This window comes from Physeter macrocephalus, chromosome 17, assembly GCF_002837175.3.
Source record: "Physeter macrocephalus isolate SW-GA chromosome 17, ASM283717v5, whole genome shotgun sequence".
In the NCBI taxonomy this organism is placed as follows: Eukaryota; Metazoa; Chordata; class Mammalia; order Artiodactyla; family Physeteridae; genus Physeter; species Physeter macrocephalus.
The window spans coordinates 256,492-272,635 of record NC_041230.1 but is presented as its reverse complement, the minus strand read 5'-3'; the positions used below and the strand labels follow the sequence as shown (position 1 = coordinate 272,635).

The 16,144-nt window shown below is 52.9% G+C and overlaps 1 protein-coding gene across 1 annotated transcript in view; it reads right to left on the bottom strand.

Moving 5' to 3' along the window:
- Positions 1–6,771: 6,771 nt before the first annotated feature.
- Positions 6,772–16,144, bottom strand: part of MYH14 (myosin heavy chain 14) — a 98,526-nt gene continuing 89,153 nt past the window's right edge. The window contains exons 40-43 of the mRNA XM_055079201.1: positions 11,680–11,888; positions 9,680–9,788; positions 7,824–7,996; positions 6,772–7,667 (exon numbers count right to left, since the gene is read on the bottom strand). Of these exons, the coding sequence (XP_054935176.1) occupies positions 7,508–7,667; positions 7,824–7,996; positions 9,680–9,788; positions 11,680–11,888 (651 nt within the window). The 3' untranslated portion in view covers positions 6,772–7,507. The remainder of the gene's footprint in view (positions 7,668–7,823; positions 7,997–9,679; positions 9,789–11,679; positions 11,889–16,144) is intronic.

Here is a 16,144-nt window from a genome sequence, read left to right as displayed (position 1 = left end):
TGTTTTGTAAATAAAGCTTTATTGGAACACAGCCACTGTCTACAACCGCAGACTGGAATAGTTTTGACCGAGATGGTATGGCCCACAGAGCCCCGAAAATATCGACCATCTGGCCCTTTACAGCGAATGTCTGCCACTCCATGATTGGAGGAAGCAGAAAACAAACAAAAGGATGATTACCCTGGCCAGGTCAGATAAGGGGTCTGTGAGGGTCTTTCTGAGAAGGTGACATGAAACTTGAAAGCTGAAAAAGCTCCAGCCAGGCAGAAGAAACAGCAAGTGAAAAGGCCCTGAGGTGCTGCCTGAGGTGCTGAGTTGGGATGAGCTTGGTCTGTTAAAGGAACAGCAGGAGGGAAGTGTGGCTGGAGCTGAGTGGCCTAGGGGAGAGGGGAGGAGTCTGGGGGGGGGAAGGTTTTTTTGGCCATGGTGAGAGGCTGGATTTGATCTTAAAAATGATGGGAGGCCACCTGAAAGCATTTGATCCATGGCTTATTCATTCAACACATGCCTGTGGAATCTCCCTTCGCAATACAGAGATACATCCTAAAGAATCCCTGCCCGCAGCCTAAGGAGATGCCACAGCAGGACTTAGGGAGCCTCCAAGGACAGCCGCATCTAAACCCCCTTGTTTTACAGAAGTTCAGGGAGGTCTGTGGCCAACCCCCAGCCACAGAGCAGATGGGGGCCAAGAACCCAGGCTTCTGGGCTCCTAGTCCAGAGGGGACGGTCCGGCTCTCCTTGTTCCACCCCCGGGCCTCTCCTTGTTGCAACCCGCCCCCCACCTCCGTTATCCTCCACTTTCATCTCATTACCAACCCCCTGCGTCCCTGCTCCCATCTCACCCCTCCCCCTGCTTGCACCCAGTCCTGTTACCCACCTCCCTTTGTTCCCCACCCCCAGGTCTGGATGGGCCCCTATGGAACTGAGGGGCAGGGGGGAGGATTCGGGAATGTGGGTGAGGGAGGACTGGGGGGGCAGCTGGGGGGAGTTCTCTGCTTCTCTTGCCTCGGATGCCAAAATCCATGCATTGAACTCAAATTATGGCTGGAGCTGATGGGGCTGACTGGACTCCCTCCCCCGAGGTCCTGGATCCCTCCCCCTTCCACGGCCTCCCTTCCTCTCTAACCTTCCTCCAGGACCCACCCCCCACTATCCCCCCCACCACCAAGCTCCTTCCTCCTGACCTGACCCTCACCCGCCCCATGACCCCTCCCTTCTCCGTCTCCCCTCACCAACCACCTGATTCCCGCACCTGACCCGCGCTCCCCCGTCCTCCCCAGCCCTCCCCCTCCTCTCTTCCTTCATCCTCCCATTCCCCCTCAGCCACCCCGGAAGCTCCTTCCATATTTGATGTCTCTGGCCGCCCCCCATTTCACTGCTCCCCTCCCCCGGAAAACACCAGAGAGGAGGAAGAGATCTCGGCTTTTCTCCGTCCCCCCAACAGTGAGGCTGTGTTGGGGGGGTTTCCCCTGGGCCCCCCCCCCCGTGACTCTGTGTATTTCTGTCCCCAGCTCTTGTCACCGCCTGAGACCTCGCGAGACCCTCGGTCCCCCCCTGCCCCTTCCCCCCAGGTTAGCAATTGGGAATGGCTGGGAGGGGGTGTCCCCAAGATACTGGGCTTCCCACCTCCCCCAGGCCCTCTCTCCGACAGTCAAGATGCCCTCGTCCAGACAGACCCCTTGGTACTGCCTAGCAAAGCCCTGGAAGAGCCCAGACACTGGCAGAACTCTTCAGACATTCCTAAGTTTTCAAGAAACCCCACATGTGCCCCTAAGCCTTAGGTCCCTTTGACTATCAAGACACTGTCAGGACCTTCCCATCAGAAGGTTCCCGTTTAAAGGCTTCTTGACCCTTTAAAGATACCCCATTACAGCCTTCAGCTGAGTCTTGCCCTCATCAGACTGCTCTTGGAGCTGTCCTCCTGCACCACCCCCGCCCCGCCCAGGGAGGGGGCACTGCCAACTTGTGCTCCATTCAGCCCCCCACAGCGTCCCCACCCGCCCGTCTTCATTTCTCTACATCTAGGTTAGCCCCCTACCCACTGCAGCCCCACCCATTCCCTCCCAAGGCCTCCCCACCGGCTGCTCCCCCACTGGCATTCCACCCACGCTCCCTCCCCACCATCTGCCTCGCTGCCCCCCACCTTTTTGCCTCAGACGAGGGGGCCAACAGGGGGGAGGGGAGTTGAGGGGGGCTGCGGTGGGGGTAGGGTGGGGGAGGCTCGGTGGCTGCCACCCTGCCTCCTAACCCTGAGTCTCTCCCCCCTCCCCATGTCTGAACCTTTCTCCTTGATGCCGACTGACTGTCCAATTTGTTCACTTCTCTCTCTCTCCGTCTCCTTGGTCCGCCTCTGTCCATCTCTCCGTCTCTTGCCATCTGTCACTTTGTGTCTGTCTCTCCGTCTCTTATCCTGTCTCCCTCACCGTCTCTGTCACCTTCCTTCTCTCTCTGACCCGCCCTCCATCTCTTCCTGTCTCTTGCCTTTTCCTGTCTCTGTCTTCTCTCTTTCTCCATCTCATATCCCTTGTTTCCCTCCTGCTTCCCCCTGTCTTGGGGTCCCTGTGTTGGACCCTCCCCCTGCACCCCTATCTCCTCGCTTCCTCCCGCCCCCCAGGTTACGAGAAATCCCGCAGCCTGAGCAGCATCGCGGGCCTGAGCGGGGTGTCCCTGCGCCTCGCCCCCCTTGCCACCCCCCCTGGCTCTCCCAGGGCCGCCCGCCGCGCTCCCCCAACCCTGCCCTCCATCCTCTAGCGCTCCCCTCCCCCCCGTGGGGGGACTCGGGGGTGACAGGGAAGAAGGTCAAAGGAGCTGGGGGTGGGGGGTGGGGGAAAGGGTTTCTTTTAAAAAAAAATCAAACAGTCATTAATAATATGCAACCGAGACGACGACGCCAGCAGACACCCCCGGGCCCCTCACCTCCACCTGGGCCCCCAGGATGGAGGGGGGGAGGAGCCAAAGCCCATCCCCCCAACTATTCGCCCCTCCTGAAAAAAAGCCTTCTCAGGTCTCCATGAGCCATAGGAACCCCCCCCCCAATCGACTCGTGTAAATACGTCCAAATTATATCAGTTACATTTTGGGGCGCCTCCCCACTACTCTGCATGCCTCCCCCAAACTGGATCCCCGCCCTCTCCAACTCCACCTCAGCAATAAGCCGCCAGGGGCTGCATGCTGCGTGCGAGGGAAGGGGCATTCTGGGAAGCGGGTGGGGACCTCCATGGGGGTCGGGCTGGCCTTTAAGCTACCGGAGGGTCTCCTAGCCTCCTACCCTTCACCCCAGGAGGGCAACCCATCACGAAAAAAAAAAAAATAGCAGCAATGTGGGGGAAGGAGGAACAGTCACCCAAGCCAAAAACCGGAGCTGAGCTCAGACGGTAGAAGCGGAGGCACGGGGTGAGGGGTGGGCTGAGGACAGCTGCTCCCTCAGCCTTCAGGGGCGTCCCTCCGGTGAATTTCACTCTTGCGTCCTCCTCCCCCACCCCCCACCCCACCCCGAGGGATCTGCTCGCCTCTATTGCTGCATGGACTCAGACCTCCCATCCCAGTATTCCTGGGATGCTCAGGCCCTAGTACACAAAATTCCCCAACACCCCCTCCAGATTCCCATCACATGAGGCCTGCCCCCAGAATTCCTGAGACCGGGTCTGGCATCCCGCATCCTCCAAATCCCCACACGCTGCTGGGACTTAACCTCTGCACACAGATGCTGTCCGCCCCGCGCCCCCCCCCCCCCCCCAAGCCCCCCCACCCATCCATTCCCTGGGCTGCCTCCCCGCACCCCCAACCCCCAAGATGCTGCATGGACTCAGACCTCCCATCCCAGTATTCCTGGGATGCTCAGGCCCTAGTACACAAAATTCCCCAACACCCCCTCCAGATTCCCATCACATGAGGCCTGCCCCCAGAATTCCTGAGACCGGGTCTGGCATCCCGCATCCTCCAAATCCCCACACGCTGCTGGGACTTAACCTCTGCACACAGATGCTGTCCGCCCCGCGCCCCCCCCCCCCGCAAGCCCCACCACCCATCCATTCCCTGAGCTGCATCCCAGCACCTCAAACCTCCAAGACTTCATCCAGCCCTTCAGCTCACTTTCAGCCTTTGGGATGCTCCAATCCTTCCCACACTCTGGACATTTCCTGGACACCCCTGAATCTGACATCAGACATCCTCCTCAGGTTCCCCTGACGCTAGAATTTTCAAGATAAGCTCAACCTGTCTGCAATTCCAGGGAACCAGACCTTCCCGGGGCACCCCCCCCTTCTTATACCTAACCCTGCCCCTCCAAGAGCCCCTTTCTTTAAATGGTGCCCCAAAGGCACCTTCTTCATAGACGCCAATGTTTCCCAGAGGGTCATATCTGTACCCCTGGCGATGTGCTAAGGTTTTAGGCAGTACGAGGACAAACACTTATTTTTAAAGTTTTGTCTTTCCTGGCGTTTCGCACAGAAGCCGGTAAGTCCAGATATTGCAGCTTGGCCAGGACACCGTTTATTTAGGTTAGAGGTGTTTACATTTAAAATGTAGAGGCTGCTCCCTAGTGGAGGGACGCTGGACTGTCGGAAGCTTGGGAAACCACATACCCACCTGGGCTGGGACCCCAGCTCGCCCTTCCCCCGCGTTCTTCAACCCCCCACGTTCGCGGGTGGAAAATCATGTCTCATACCCCATCCTGGCTCAAGAAGGATGCGCTACCTACCCCAAGCCCAGGGAACACACCGGCCCCAGAATCCTTAAGGGACTCCCCCTTTTGGAGCTGGGGGCCCGTGGAATTAGCAACCTCGCTCCCTCTGCTCCCACGGCCTCAGGAACCCCCCACCCCCCGCCCGAGGATTGAGGGGGGGTGTCACTGAGCACGATTCTCGATGCAACGATTCCTATGCAAGGGGCATTTTTGAGTCCCCCCATCCTTCCTTGGACCCTAAAGCCTGGCGAACCAGGGGTGAGGGGTGGGGCGGGTTCTGGCGGGAGCGGGGTGGGGCGGGGCAAAGGGCTAGGGGCTTTAAACACCAGGGTATGGGGTTGGAGACTGATTATATTGCCAAAGGGTTTAACTTCTTAAAGCAAAACAAAACCCCAGATACCCCTGACCCTCACGGAAGCCGAACGCTGCAGGGAAAGGGGGTGAGGATTTTTCTAAAGGGTACGGACCTCTTCCCAACGTCTCCGCCCTGCTCGCCAATCTGCCACACGTACCCAGCTTTTTAGTTCAGCTTTTAAAAACAGTCACAATCATTATAAACCTCTACACACGTTATTCTCGTTCCTCATCCCCCAAGTCAACAGTGTGGGATTCGGGGAGGGAGAGAGAGAGAGAGAGAGCTAAAGGGACAACTTCCAAGTCCCGTCTCCCCTTTTCCCCCCGGCCGCCAGGGTGCCTGCAACTACACGCATGCGCTGCATGACGCGCTCCCCACACGCATGTCGCGCCCCTCCTGCGCTCCGGGAACGCACGGACACGGGGCGGGGGCGGGGTGATTGGGGAGGAATGAATGGCGGGGGGGGGGGTCTTTCTGAATACAGCGGCTCCTCCCCAACACACACACACAGCAATAAGTTTCTCTCACTCAAAAGTGGGCGGGGCGGGCCTGGCCTGTTGTTGGGGTGGGTGGGAGTGGCAAGGGGGCGCTCTCAGGGATGGGGGAGGGTGCCCGGAGTCAGTCTGGGGAGGGGAGGTCTGCAAATCGTCCAACTCTGGTGCTAATGGCGGGTCTTCTCAGCCCACCCCCAGGGCAGGGAGGGAGGGGTCGGCACGGCCCCTCCCCCAAGCCTCCCCCACGCCCACCCTGGGTGCATGAACCGCCCGTTGCAGAAGCTGCCGCATGTCACCCCCCCCCCAAATAAAAAGTGTCATGCCCCCTTCCCACACACCCTCTCATTCCCCACCAAAATAAAAGTTTCCTTTTCATTTAAAAGTTTCCTCCTCTTTGTCTCCAGAGAAGGTTTCCTGATGGGGCTCGGGGCTCTGGGGGCAGACAGAAGGTTGGGACAGAAGAGCAGGGTCGTATTGAGATGGCAAGGGCCTGCACTTTGAGGGTCCAGACATCCCCCTCATCGCCGGCTCTCACCTTGTGATTCTGGCGGGGGGCAAGTACCTGCCTCAGTTTCCCTGATGGTGAAAATGGGGATCCGCACCCCTAACTGGAAAGTCTGTGAGGGCACCTGGGCCATGTGAGCTCCTGGGTCATGTGCCGGTGACTACTCCCCAGAAAAGGAGTGTGGGCTCAGGAGTTCCCACTCTGAAGCCAGACTGGGTTCAATTTCTTATTAGCTGTGTGTCCTTGGGCAAGTCTCTCAACTTCTCTGGGCTTGTTTCCACCACTCTAAAAGGGCGAGCGGGGGTGATCTATTAATTCAGCAAACATACTAAGGCCAACTACGTGCCAGGCACTGTTCTAGACACTGGAAGGTAATGAAATCCCTGCCTCTAAGGGTCGTGCTGAGGGTTGAGACTAATGTCCCAAGTTTAGCTCAGCTAAACAAATAGTACTCAGCAAACAGCTCAACAGTCACTACTATCATTGCTTTGCAAAGACTTGAGGGTCAACTAGAGTGCAGCACCCCTTCTGCCACTTGCTGACGGAGAGGCTTGGACAAGGGACCCTGGAGCACTGAGCCTCAGTTTCCCAGAGGAAGGCTGGGTGAGAGGAAAATGAGTTCTTTCACATTAAATGCTGGGTACACGTGAGGTCCCCCGACACTGGCCAGTTGGATGAGAACCAGCAGACTGCCCCCCTCCACCCACTGCCCCTTGCCCATCCTGTCCCCCTCCCCCTGCAGGAACATATACAGCCCCCCGAGGGGTCCAGTCGGGGTTGGAGTTTATTTCTGCCAGAGTCTGGAGTCTGGGAGGGGATGGGGGCCTCCTCCAACTCCCATGGGAAACTCCAACTGAACTGTGATCACACGAGAGCAACCAGAAGGGAGCATGGGGGGAGGGGGAATGAGTGAGGTCCCCTAATCTTGCCCCTCTGCAAGGGTCAAAGGCTGGTGGTGGCCTGAGGCTCAGGGTGCTGTTGCTCAGAAGTTCTGGGTTCAGTGGCTAAGTGGAGAAAGACAGGGAGAGAGAGGGAAAGCGGGAGCGGGAGGGGGAAGGGAGAGACTTAAGGGGGAGGGGGAGGAGAGAGAGGGAGGGGGAAGGGGCGTGGGAAGCCCTGGCTGAGGAGGGCAGGGGAGCCATGCTCCCTTCTTAATACAGATCACTCATAACTGAAGGAAGGATTTGGAGCTGGATGGGACCCCAGCTTGCCAACTACACCCGAAATTTCTCCCAAACGAGAGCGCCCCAGTCCTTTCCTCCCTGCTTGCCCGCTCCTCTGTGTTTAGGGGTTCACGGGAAGTCTCAGGCGACCCCCCCGCCCCCCCCCCCGCCGCCGTGGGGTTGATAAGTGCTGTCAGGCCAGAGGGTGGCACCATTTCCAAAGTGCAAGAAGCCAGAGGGTTGTTCGTGGGACAGGCACCAAGGGGGCCAGGGAGGGAGGGCCCAGTGGCTGCAGGCAGGGTAGGGTCACTGCGGTGGGGCCGCAGGGGACCCTTCAGGCTCCGCGGGCAGTGGCCCAGACCCCGGCTCCGCCTCCTCCGCCGCTGCCTCCTCGTCGGACACCACGCCCTCCTCCAGTCGGAAGACCTGGCGCACTGAGCGGGTGGTGAAGGTGAGGGGGCCGCGTCTGCGGGGAGGAGAGACCAGGGGCCAGAGAGAAAAGTGAGAGAGAGGGAGATATGGAGAGACAGAATAAAATGGGGAGGGGGGCACAGAGAGATGACGGGACAGCGAGATACTGGGGTTTATGGAGCGAGGGTGCACATGTGCGGGGTGGCCTTACCGAAGCCGGTTCCTCAGCGTGTTCAACTCCCGGTTCATGGACTCGGAGGCCTCTGTGACGTCCTCCAGCTCGTGTTGCAGCCTCCGGCGGACCGCCTGGGCCCGGGACGCCTCCTCCTCGGCCTCCTCCAGCTGCCGCTTCAGCTGCTTCACTCGAAGGTTCCCCTTCTCCAGCTTGGCGTGAGCAGGGGGGCCGGGTCATTTCTCTGGGTACTACCCTCACCCAGAGCTCCCCACAGCTCATCCCTCCTACATCCTGACTCTGTCCTGTGCCCTGCCATCTATTCATGCTTTGTTCTTTTCTCCTAAATCCTCTCACCAGCCTCCACCTCAGATTCAAATGTGAGGCCATCCCCCACTCGGCCTCAGAGGGATCTTTCTATGCTCAGGGCTGACCCTGCCCCTTCCCTGCTCAAAGTCCTCCGTGATTCCCCAGTACCCCTGCGACAAGGTCTCAGCCCCTCAGCCTGGCATTCCAGGCCCTGCAGGGCCCTCAGCCCCCAATAAACACACTGATCAGACCATCTTCACTAAGACCCTTCCCAGACCCTGCCATCTCTCTCTCCATGGAGGGGACATACATAATCTGCCTCCTGCCAATTCCTCTCTGACCTCATTTCTTATCGTTCAACCCCCCAACCCCATTCTTCTCTCAAGCAATACTGGTCTGCTTTTTTGCTTGGAACTCACCAAGCTCATTTCCATACCCCAGGGTCTTTGTACCTGCTGTTCCCTCTTCCTGGCTCTTTCTCACCCTTCAGTATCAATTCAAATGTCACTTCCTTAGAGAGGTCTTGCTGACACCCCACCCCCAATCTAGGGGGGATTCCCCAGTCCTCTGTGTCCCCCTCTCTCTTCATTCTCTTTTTTCTTCATAGCCCCTGTCACAATTTGTCATTATCTTTGCTTGTTTATAGGTTTATCGTATCTTTCTTTTCCTATGTTGGAAATGTGAGCTCTTTGAGAGCACAGTCCTTCTCTGTGTCATTCACAGCCACATCTCCAATGCCTTGCAAAGTGCCTGGCACATAGAGGGTGCTCAACAATTGTTTTGTGAGATGAATGGTGAATATAACACAGCTGAGCTTTTAAGGGCACAGCAACTAGAATCAGTCGCATTTGAGCCTGGGGTGGAAGCTGGCAAGAAGATCTGATCCAGGCTCTCTCTATTGACTGTGTGACTCTGGGGCAAATTATATCCCCTTTTAAAGCTTCCATTTTCTCGCCTGTGAAATGGAGCTGATGAGAGAATGTAAGCATGTATTTTTTAAAAAGCAGGTAGCATAGTACTTGGGACACAGTAACTGCTCAATAAATAATTAAGAAAACAGACTCTGCAGCCAGAGCGCTGTAGTGTGAACTCTGGCTCTATCTCTTACTAAATAAATAATTGTGAGCAAGTTAATTCACCTTTCTGTCTCAGTTTTCTCACCAAAATTAGAGGGAAAATAATAGTTTAATCTACCTCATAGAGCTCAGATAAGAATTAAGTGTACTATATGTTATGTCTTTAACATAGTGCCTGGCTCGTAGAAAGCACTCAGCAAACAGCAGATGTTGTTATTTTAGCTGTGGCCTAGCCTCTGGGTAGGGTTTAACTTCTTCCCTCTCCCTGGCTGTCTAAGGTCCCCACCAGGGCCTTTCCTGGATTCCAGAATTTATGGATCACAAAGTCACTGATTCCAGCTCTCTGCTGATGCACCAAGCCCCAGGATGGTGTCTGCGCTCGGTTCCAGTCCAGCACCCACACGTTCTCTTGTGATGGGAACTCACTGCCTCCAGAGATGGCATGTGCTACTTCTCTGTCAGTGGTCCCCCCACCACTCCCACTGCACCTCAATGACATCAGCTGCTCACCTGGTCCCGGAGCTGGTCAGCCACCCTCCGCTCCTCCTCCACCTGGAGCACCACCTCTTTAAGCCTCTTCTCAGCCCTGCGCACCAGCTTGCCAGAGAGGATGCGCTCCCTATGGAGAGGGATGAACGGGAGAATCAGGAGAGCTGCTCACCTGGGGCTCAGTCCCCCAAGCCTCGTACAGTGGCTACCTATTCTCAGAGCGGCCTCTGCCCTCTTTTCCATCCACAACTGGCTCCCACAGTCTACTCAGGCCAGACACTGGCACCCAGGCTCCCACCAGGGAATCTAGTCCTTAGCTTCTAGTAAGATGCCTGAAGGTCCTAAAAGTGTCTCCATGTCTATACCAGTTTTCCTTATCCCACTCAGTCTCTCATATTCAACTGTATTCCCCCACCACCCCGCCCCCAGTCTTCCTCCTCTCAGGGGACTGACCCATTGACCACCAGTCCCTAAGGCAGACCACCAGGCATTGTCCTCACCCCTTCTCTCTCCTTTGCCCCACCCCCAGCCTGTTAGTAACCAAACCCTGTCCCATTGCCCCATGGACTCTGTCTTGTCCCCTCCTCAGCCTCACAGCCCTAGCCCCCAGTTCAGGACTCATCATCTCCCACCTGACCTTCCCTCTACCTGGCCTGGAATTCTCTCTCAATTTCTTTCTCTAGCTTTCTGTGTTTGTGGAACAGTCTGGAAGCCCAAAGCTCCATCTCCAACCATCTCTGTTGTCTTCTCCCCTTCTCACTCACACACTTTCCCTGGACAAGCTCAGCTGTGCCCAGGTTTCTACAACCATCAACAGCCTGGTGTCTGCTAAATCTGTCTCCTGAGCTCTAGCCTGGTTCAGCCCCCAGCCTCAGCTATCCCCAGACCCTGCACACCCTGCACTGGGCTCAATGCCTTCTCCCAAACCTGCTCCTCCTCCTAATCCCCCATGATCCGCCTAGATATGCAGGTCAGACACCTGGGGCCATCCTTACCTCCTCTCTCCCCTCCAATCCTTTCCCTCCCGTCTCCTTAATTTCCCCCATCCCCACGGTCCCTGCTCATCCACACCTCAGTGAAGTCCATGTGATGGGGCCCCTAGCAATGGGCAGTGCTTGGCAGCCATGACGGGACATTCCCTTAAATCTGAGCCAGCCACATGACTTGCTTTTTTTTTTTTTTGGCCGTGCCATGTGCGGCATGCAGGATCTTAGTTCCCAGAACAGGGATCAAACCCATGCCCCCTGCAGTGGAAGTGCGGAGGAGCCCTAACCACTGGACAACCAGGGGATTCCCTACATGACTTAGCCAGCCACATGACTTGCTTTTTTTTTTTTTGGCCGTGCCATGTGCGGCATGCAGGATCTTAGTTCCCAGAACAGGGATCAAACCCATGCCCCCTGCAGTGGAAGTGCGGAGGAGCCCTAACCACTGGACAACCAGGGGATTCCCTACATGACTTGCTTTAGTAACAGGATGTGGCAGAAGTGACATTGTACCAGTTCCAAATCTAGACCCCAAGAAGCCCTCACTCTTGGAACCTTCACTTTGTCATGTGAACAATCCTGGGCCAGCCTGGAGCAGAGACAAGTTAGCCTAGTTGTCCCAGGCCAGGCTGGAGACATACGAGAGCCCAGCCAAGATCAGCAAATCCATCTAGCTGACTTTCAGCTGAGCAAAGATGCATGACTGAGGCCCACCAAGCTCAGATCAGCAGAACCTACCAGCCATCCCAAAGACTCATGACCAATAATAAAAAATTGTTGTTTTAAGCCACTTAAATTTTATGGTGGTTTGTTATGCAGCTATAGCTAACTGCTACATTACTGTTTAAATTATATAGTGGGAATGCAGTTACTTGCAGCACAAAGCATCCTAAATGATATAGGAAATCATCAACCATTAATATTATGATGCCTTTTGGATGTTTCTAAACCATGTGCTTGTAACACAGCTCCCCTTCATCTCATTGACCAGAATGTGAGGATTGCCCTCCAGCTGTGCCCTCCTCTCCCACCTACCTGCTCTCCTGCTCCAGCTGCTCCTCAGCCTGGGCCAGCTTAGACTCAAGGGCAGCGATGATCATCTTCTGGCGGGCCCGGGCCCCAGCATCTTCCTCACCCAGGCGTCCCCGGAGCTCCTGGACCTGCCGCTCCAACTGCTGCCGCCCGCTCTCTGCCTTGGCTGAGAAACTGCGCTCAGCTGACAACTCTGTGGTCAGTGATTCCACCTGCAGCAGTGGGAAAGGCAGGACTGTCATGGTGGAGTCTCAGAGGGAAGGTGGGAGGTAAATGCAGGCACCTCCCACAACTAAGTGAGTTAATGATTGTTAAATAAATAGCACAGAACCTGGTATATACTAAATACTCAACAAATGGTAGCATGTATTTTTCTCCAATTGGCTTATCAGCCAACGGCAGTGCCAGCCCTGGGTTTTAACCTTTTAGATAGGTTTTTGCTATTTTAGTAAGCCCACAAGACTATCACAAACTTGTTTAAACGCTATAACTTCTACCTTTGACTGCGAATGAGTCTCTTCCAAGGGTTATCACACTTTTGTTCGCACCAGGCTCATCTGCGGAGCTTGTTAAAAAATTGTGGACTGCAGGGTCCCCCCGCTCCAGAGATTCTGATTCAGCAGGTCTGGAATGGGGTCCGCGAATCCTCATTTTCAACAAGCATCTCAGGTGGTTTTGAAACGAATGATATGCAGGACCGTTTTGAGAAATGCCGGCTCAATGAACAGGAGCTACTACATTGGGAATGTGTAAACATACCTCTAATAATAGTGCCTGTTTATTTATTCAGCTTGTACTCTGAGTGAGGTCCTGTGCCAGGGACACAGAAATTAGTCAGATCCAGTCTGATTCATACTTTACTTCATTTCACCCTCAAAGGAAGACATCGACGTGGTGATTAGCATATGCTTTTTTTAAAACCTTTTTTGGAAAATAAAACCGTGATATAGAAAAAGTAAAAAACAGATCAAATATATGGCTTAATGGGTTTATAAAAGGCAGACACCATTGTCGCCCCTGCCCAGGTCAAGAAACAGAACTTTATGCACCCATCCTAATAACAACCTCTTCCTTTTTCCCCAAATAGTATGTCATCCTGACTTTGGGGGTGATCACTTCCTTGCTCTTTTTTCGAGTTTTATTACTCAAAGATTCATCCCTAGATCCTATAGTTGAATCCTGCCCATTTAAAAAAAAAAAGAAACTTGTATGGACTTCCCTAGTGGTCCAGTGGTTAAGACTTCACCTTCCAATGCAGGGTGTGTGGGTTTGATCCCTGGTCAGGAAGCTAAGACCCCACATGCCTCACAGCCAAAACACCAAAACATAAAACATAAGCAATATTGTAACAAATTCAATAAAGACTCTAAAAATGGTCCACATCAAAAAAATCTTTAAGGGACTTCCCTGGTAGTCCAGTGGTAAAGAATCCACCTTCCAATGCAGGGGACATGGGTTCGATCCCTCGTTGGGGAAATAAGATCCCACAGGCCGCGGGGCAATTAAGCCCATGCACCACAACTACTGAGCTCGAGCGCCTCAACTAGAGAGCCCGCGTGTCACAAACTACAGAGCCCACGCACCCTGGAGCCTGTGCACCACAACTAGAGAAGAGAAAACCTACATGCCACAACTAGAGAGAAGCCCACGCGCTGCAACGAAAGATCCCACAGGCCTCAACCAAGACCTGATGCAGCCAAATAAAAATAAAAATAAATAAAAATTTAAAAAATAAAAATAAAAAAATCTTTTAAAAAATTTGTGTATGACTTTTAAGTCTCTTTTAATCTACAGTTCCCTACTCCATCCCTTTTATTTCTTTACAATTTATCTCTTGAAGAATCTGGGCTGTGTGACCTACAGAGTTTCTCTGCATCTGTATTTTCCTGATTACACATTCACAGTCTAATTCAGCATGCTTCTCTGTTCGGTTTCCTTCAAATAGGCAGCTCGGTCCAGGGAATTAATTCCTTTTCTCTATGAGTTTTTAAGGTAATGAAATGGTTCCATATCATTTTATGAAGGTGACTCTACCATGTTGAACAGTCATCCACCAAGAACTCATGGCCATCTGGAACCTCAGAAAGTGACCTTACTGGGAAAGACAGTCTTTGGAGGTGTAATTTGTTAAATGAAGACGAGGTCATACTGGATTGGGGTGGGCCCAAAATCCAATACGACTGGTGTCCTTACAAGAAAAGAAGGAGGCACAGACACATAAAGAAGACACAGGGAAGGCCGTGTGAAGATAGAGGCAGAGATTGGGCTGATGCATCTACAGGCCAAGGATTGCTGGCAACCACCAGCAGCTGGGAGAGAGGCCTGGAACAGATGCTCCCTCAGAAGGAATCAATCTGATGACACCTTGATTTTGGACTTCTAGCTTCCAGAACTGTGAGAGAATAAGTTACTGTTGCTTTAAGCCACCCAGTTTGTGGCAATTTGTTACAGCAGCCTCAGGAAATTAATACAGTGACTAATTAGTATTTTTAAAAATATCATTGTGAACTCGTGTATTTAAACAGATTTGATGGATTTAAAGCAGTGCAATTCTGATCCTTATCGAAGCTCGAGTTGCTCCATTTGGGGCCAGTGGGAGCCTTTCCAGGTTGACTTCTAAGTGCTTTTGAGATAACCAGGGTGTGTTATGGACTGAATGTTTGTGTCCCCTCCAGATTCATACGTTGAAGCCCTAATCCCCATGTGATGGTACCTGGAGATGAGGCCTTTGGGAGGTAATTAAGATTAGATGAGAAATGTGAGGGTGGGGCCCCTACGATAGCATTAGTGCCCTTGTAAGGAGATACCAGAGAGCTTGCTCTCTCTCTACCCCCACATGCACAAAAAGTCGAGGCCAGTGAGTGCACGATGAGATGACAGCCACATATAAGCCAAGAGAAGAGGCATCAGAATGAAACCTATCTTACTGGCACCATGATCTTGGACTTCACAGTCTCTAGAACTGTGAGAAATAAATTTCTCTTATTGAAGCTGCCCAGTTTATGGTATTTTGTTATGGCAGCCTGAGCAGACTAAGGCATGGTATGACAAGATGGTCCAGGCTACTCTGATTCATTTCCTGATTCAGATCTGGAATGAGCCATTTCTTTTGAAACAAAAAAAAGCCCCATTTTCTTTTAGTGGGGGAAATAGTATTTCTAGACCACAATTTATATACTAGGGATGTTCATTGCTATTGGGTTGGTTATTGTTTAGAGGTCTTTTCGGTGGACAGAGATGGATGGATCTATATAAATTACCCCATAAGTTCACATGAATACATCCAAGTCAAATTTGGGACTAGAGGGTTTTTGTGGGGGTTTTTTTGTTTTGTTTTGGCCATGCCATGCAGCTGTGGGATCTTAATTCCCCAACCAGGGACTGAAGTCGGGCCACAGCAGTGAAAGCCTGGAATCCTAACTACTAGGCCACCAGGGAACTCCCTATTTGTTTGTTTTTAACTTAGCCTGTTCCCCATGACATCTATATATTGGTTCTCACGTGCTGATGATACTCAGATTATGAACACAGGTAGAGATGACGGAATTAGAATATTCCATCCTTAATCATTTACTTTATCCCACATTATACATATAATGTTACTATTACCAATATAATTACTGAATATAGTAATAAATTTTTTTTTGCATATTTGCCCATTCTCTCCATTTAAAAAATAGTTGTGTTATAAATAACTGAGCATTTAGCCAATTATCCTTCTTACTCCTTTTCAGCCTTCACTTAGTTGTAGAGCTATGGGCAGACTGTATGCTCATTACTCTCTTGAGCTGATGTCTCTCTAGTGACCCTGATCATCTGAACCTGGATCTCCAGGGCAGTGGCTCTGACTCCTCATACCTCAGAACCACTTGGAGGGCTTGTTAAAACACAGATTCCTGGGTTTCCCCACCTCCAGCATTCCTCATTCATTCGTTCCTCATTCACTTGGTTGGGGCCCCAGAACTTGCATTTCCAACAAGTTTCCAGGTGAGGCTGATACTGCTGGTCTCAGGGCCACACTTTGAGGACTGCTGCTCTCCTAGATTCTTCAGGAAGGGCTCCTGGGAATAACAGTCCCTGAGTTCTTGCACGCTGACAACTTGTTTATGTCCTTTATACATGAAGGTAAGTCTTATATCTTATAGATAACCAACAAGGACCTACTGTATTGCACATGGACTTATACTCAATATCCTGTAATGGAAAATAATCTTAAAAAGAATATATATGCATATATATAACTGAATCACTTTGCTGTACACCTGAAACTAACACAACATTGTAAATCAACTATATTTAAAAAAAAACAAAACCAGGGCTTCCCTGGTGGCGCAGTGGTTGAGAGTCCGCCTGCCGATGCAGGGAACACGGGTTCGTGCCCAGGCCCGGGAAGATCCCACATGCCGCGGAGCGGCTGGGCCCGTGAGCCATGGCCGCTGAGCCTGCGCGTCCAGAGCCTGTGCTCCAC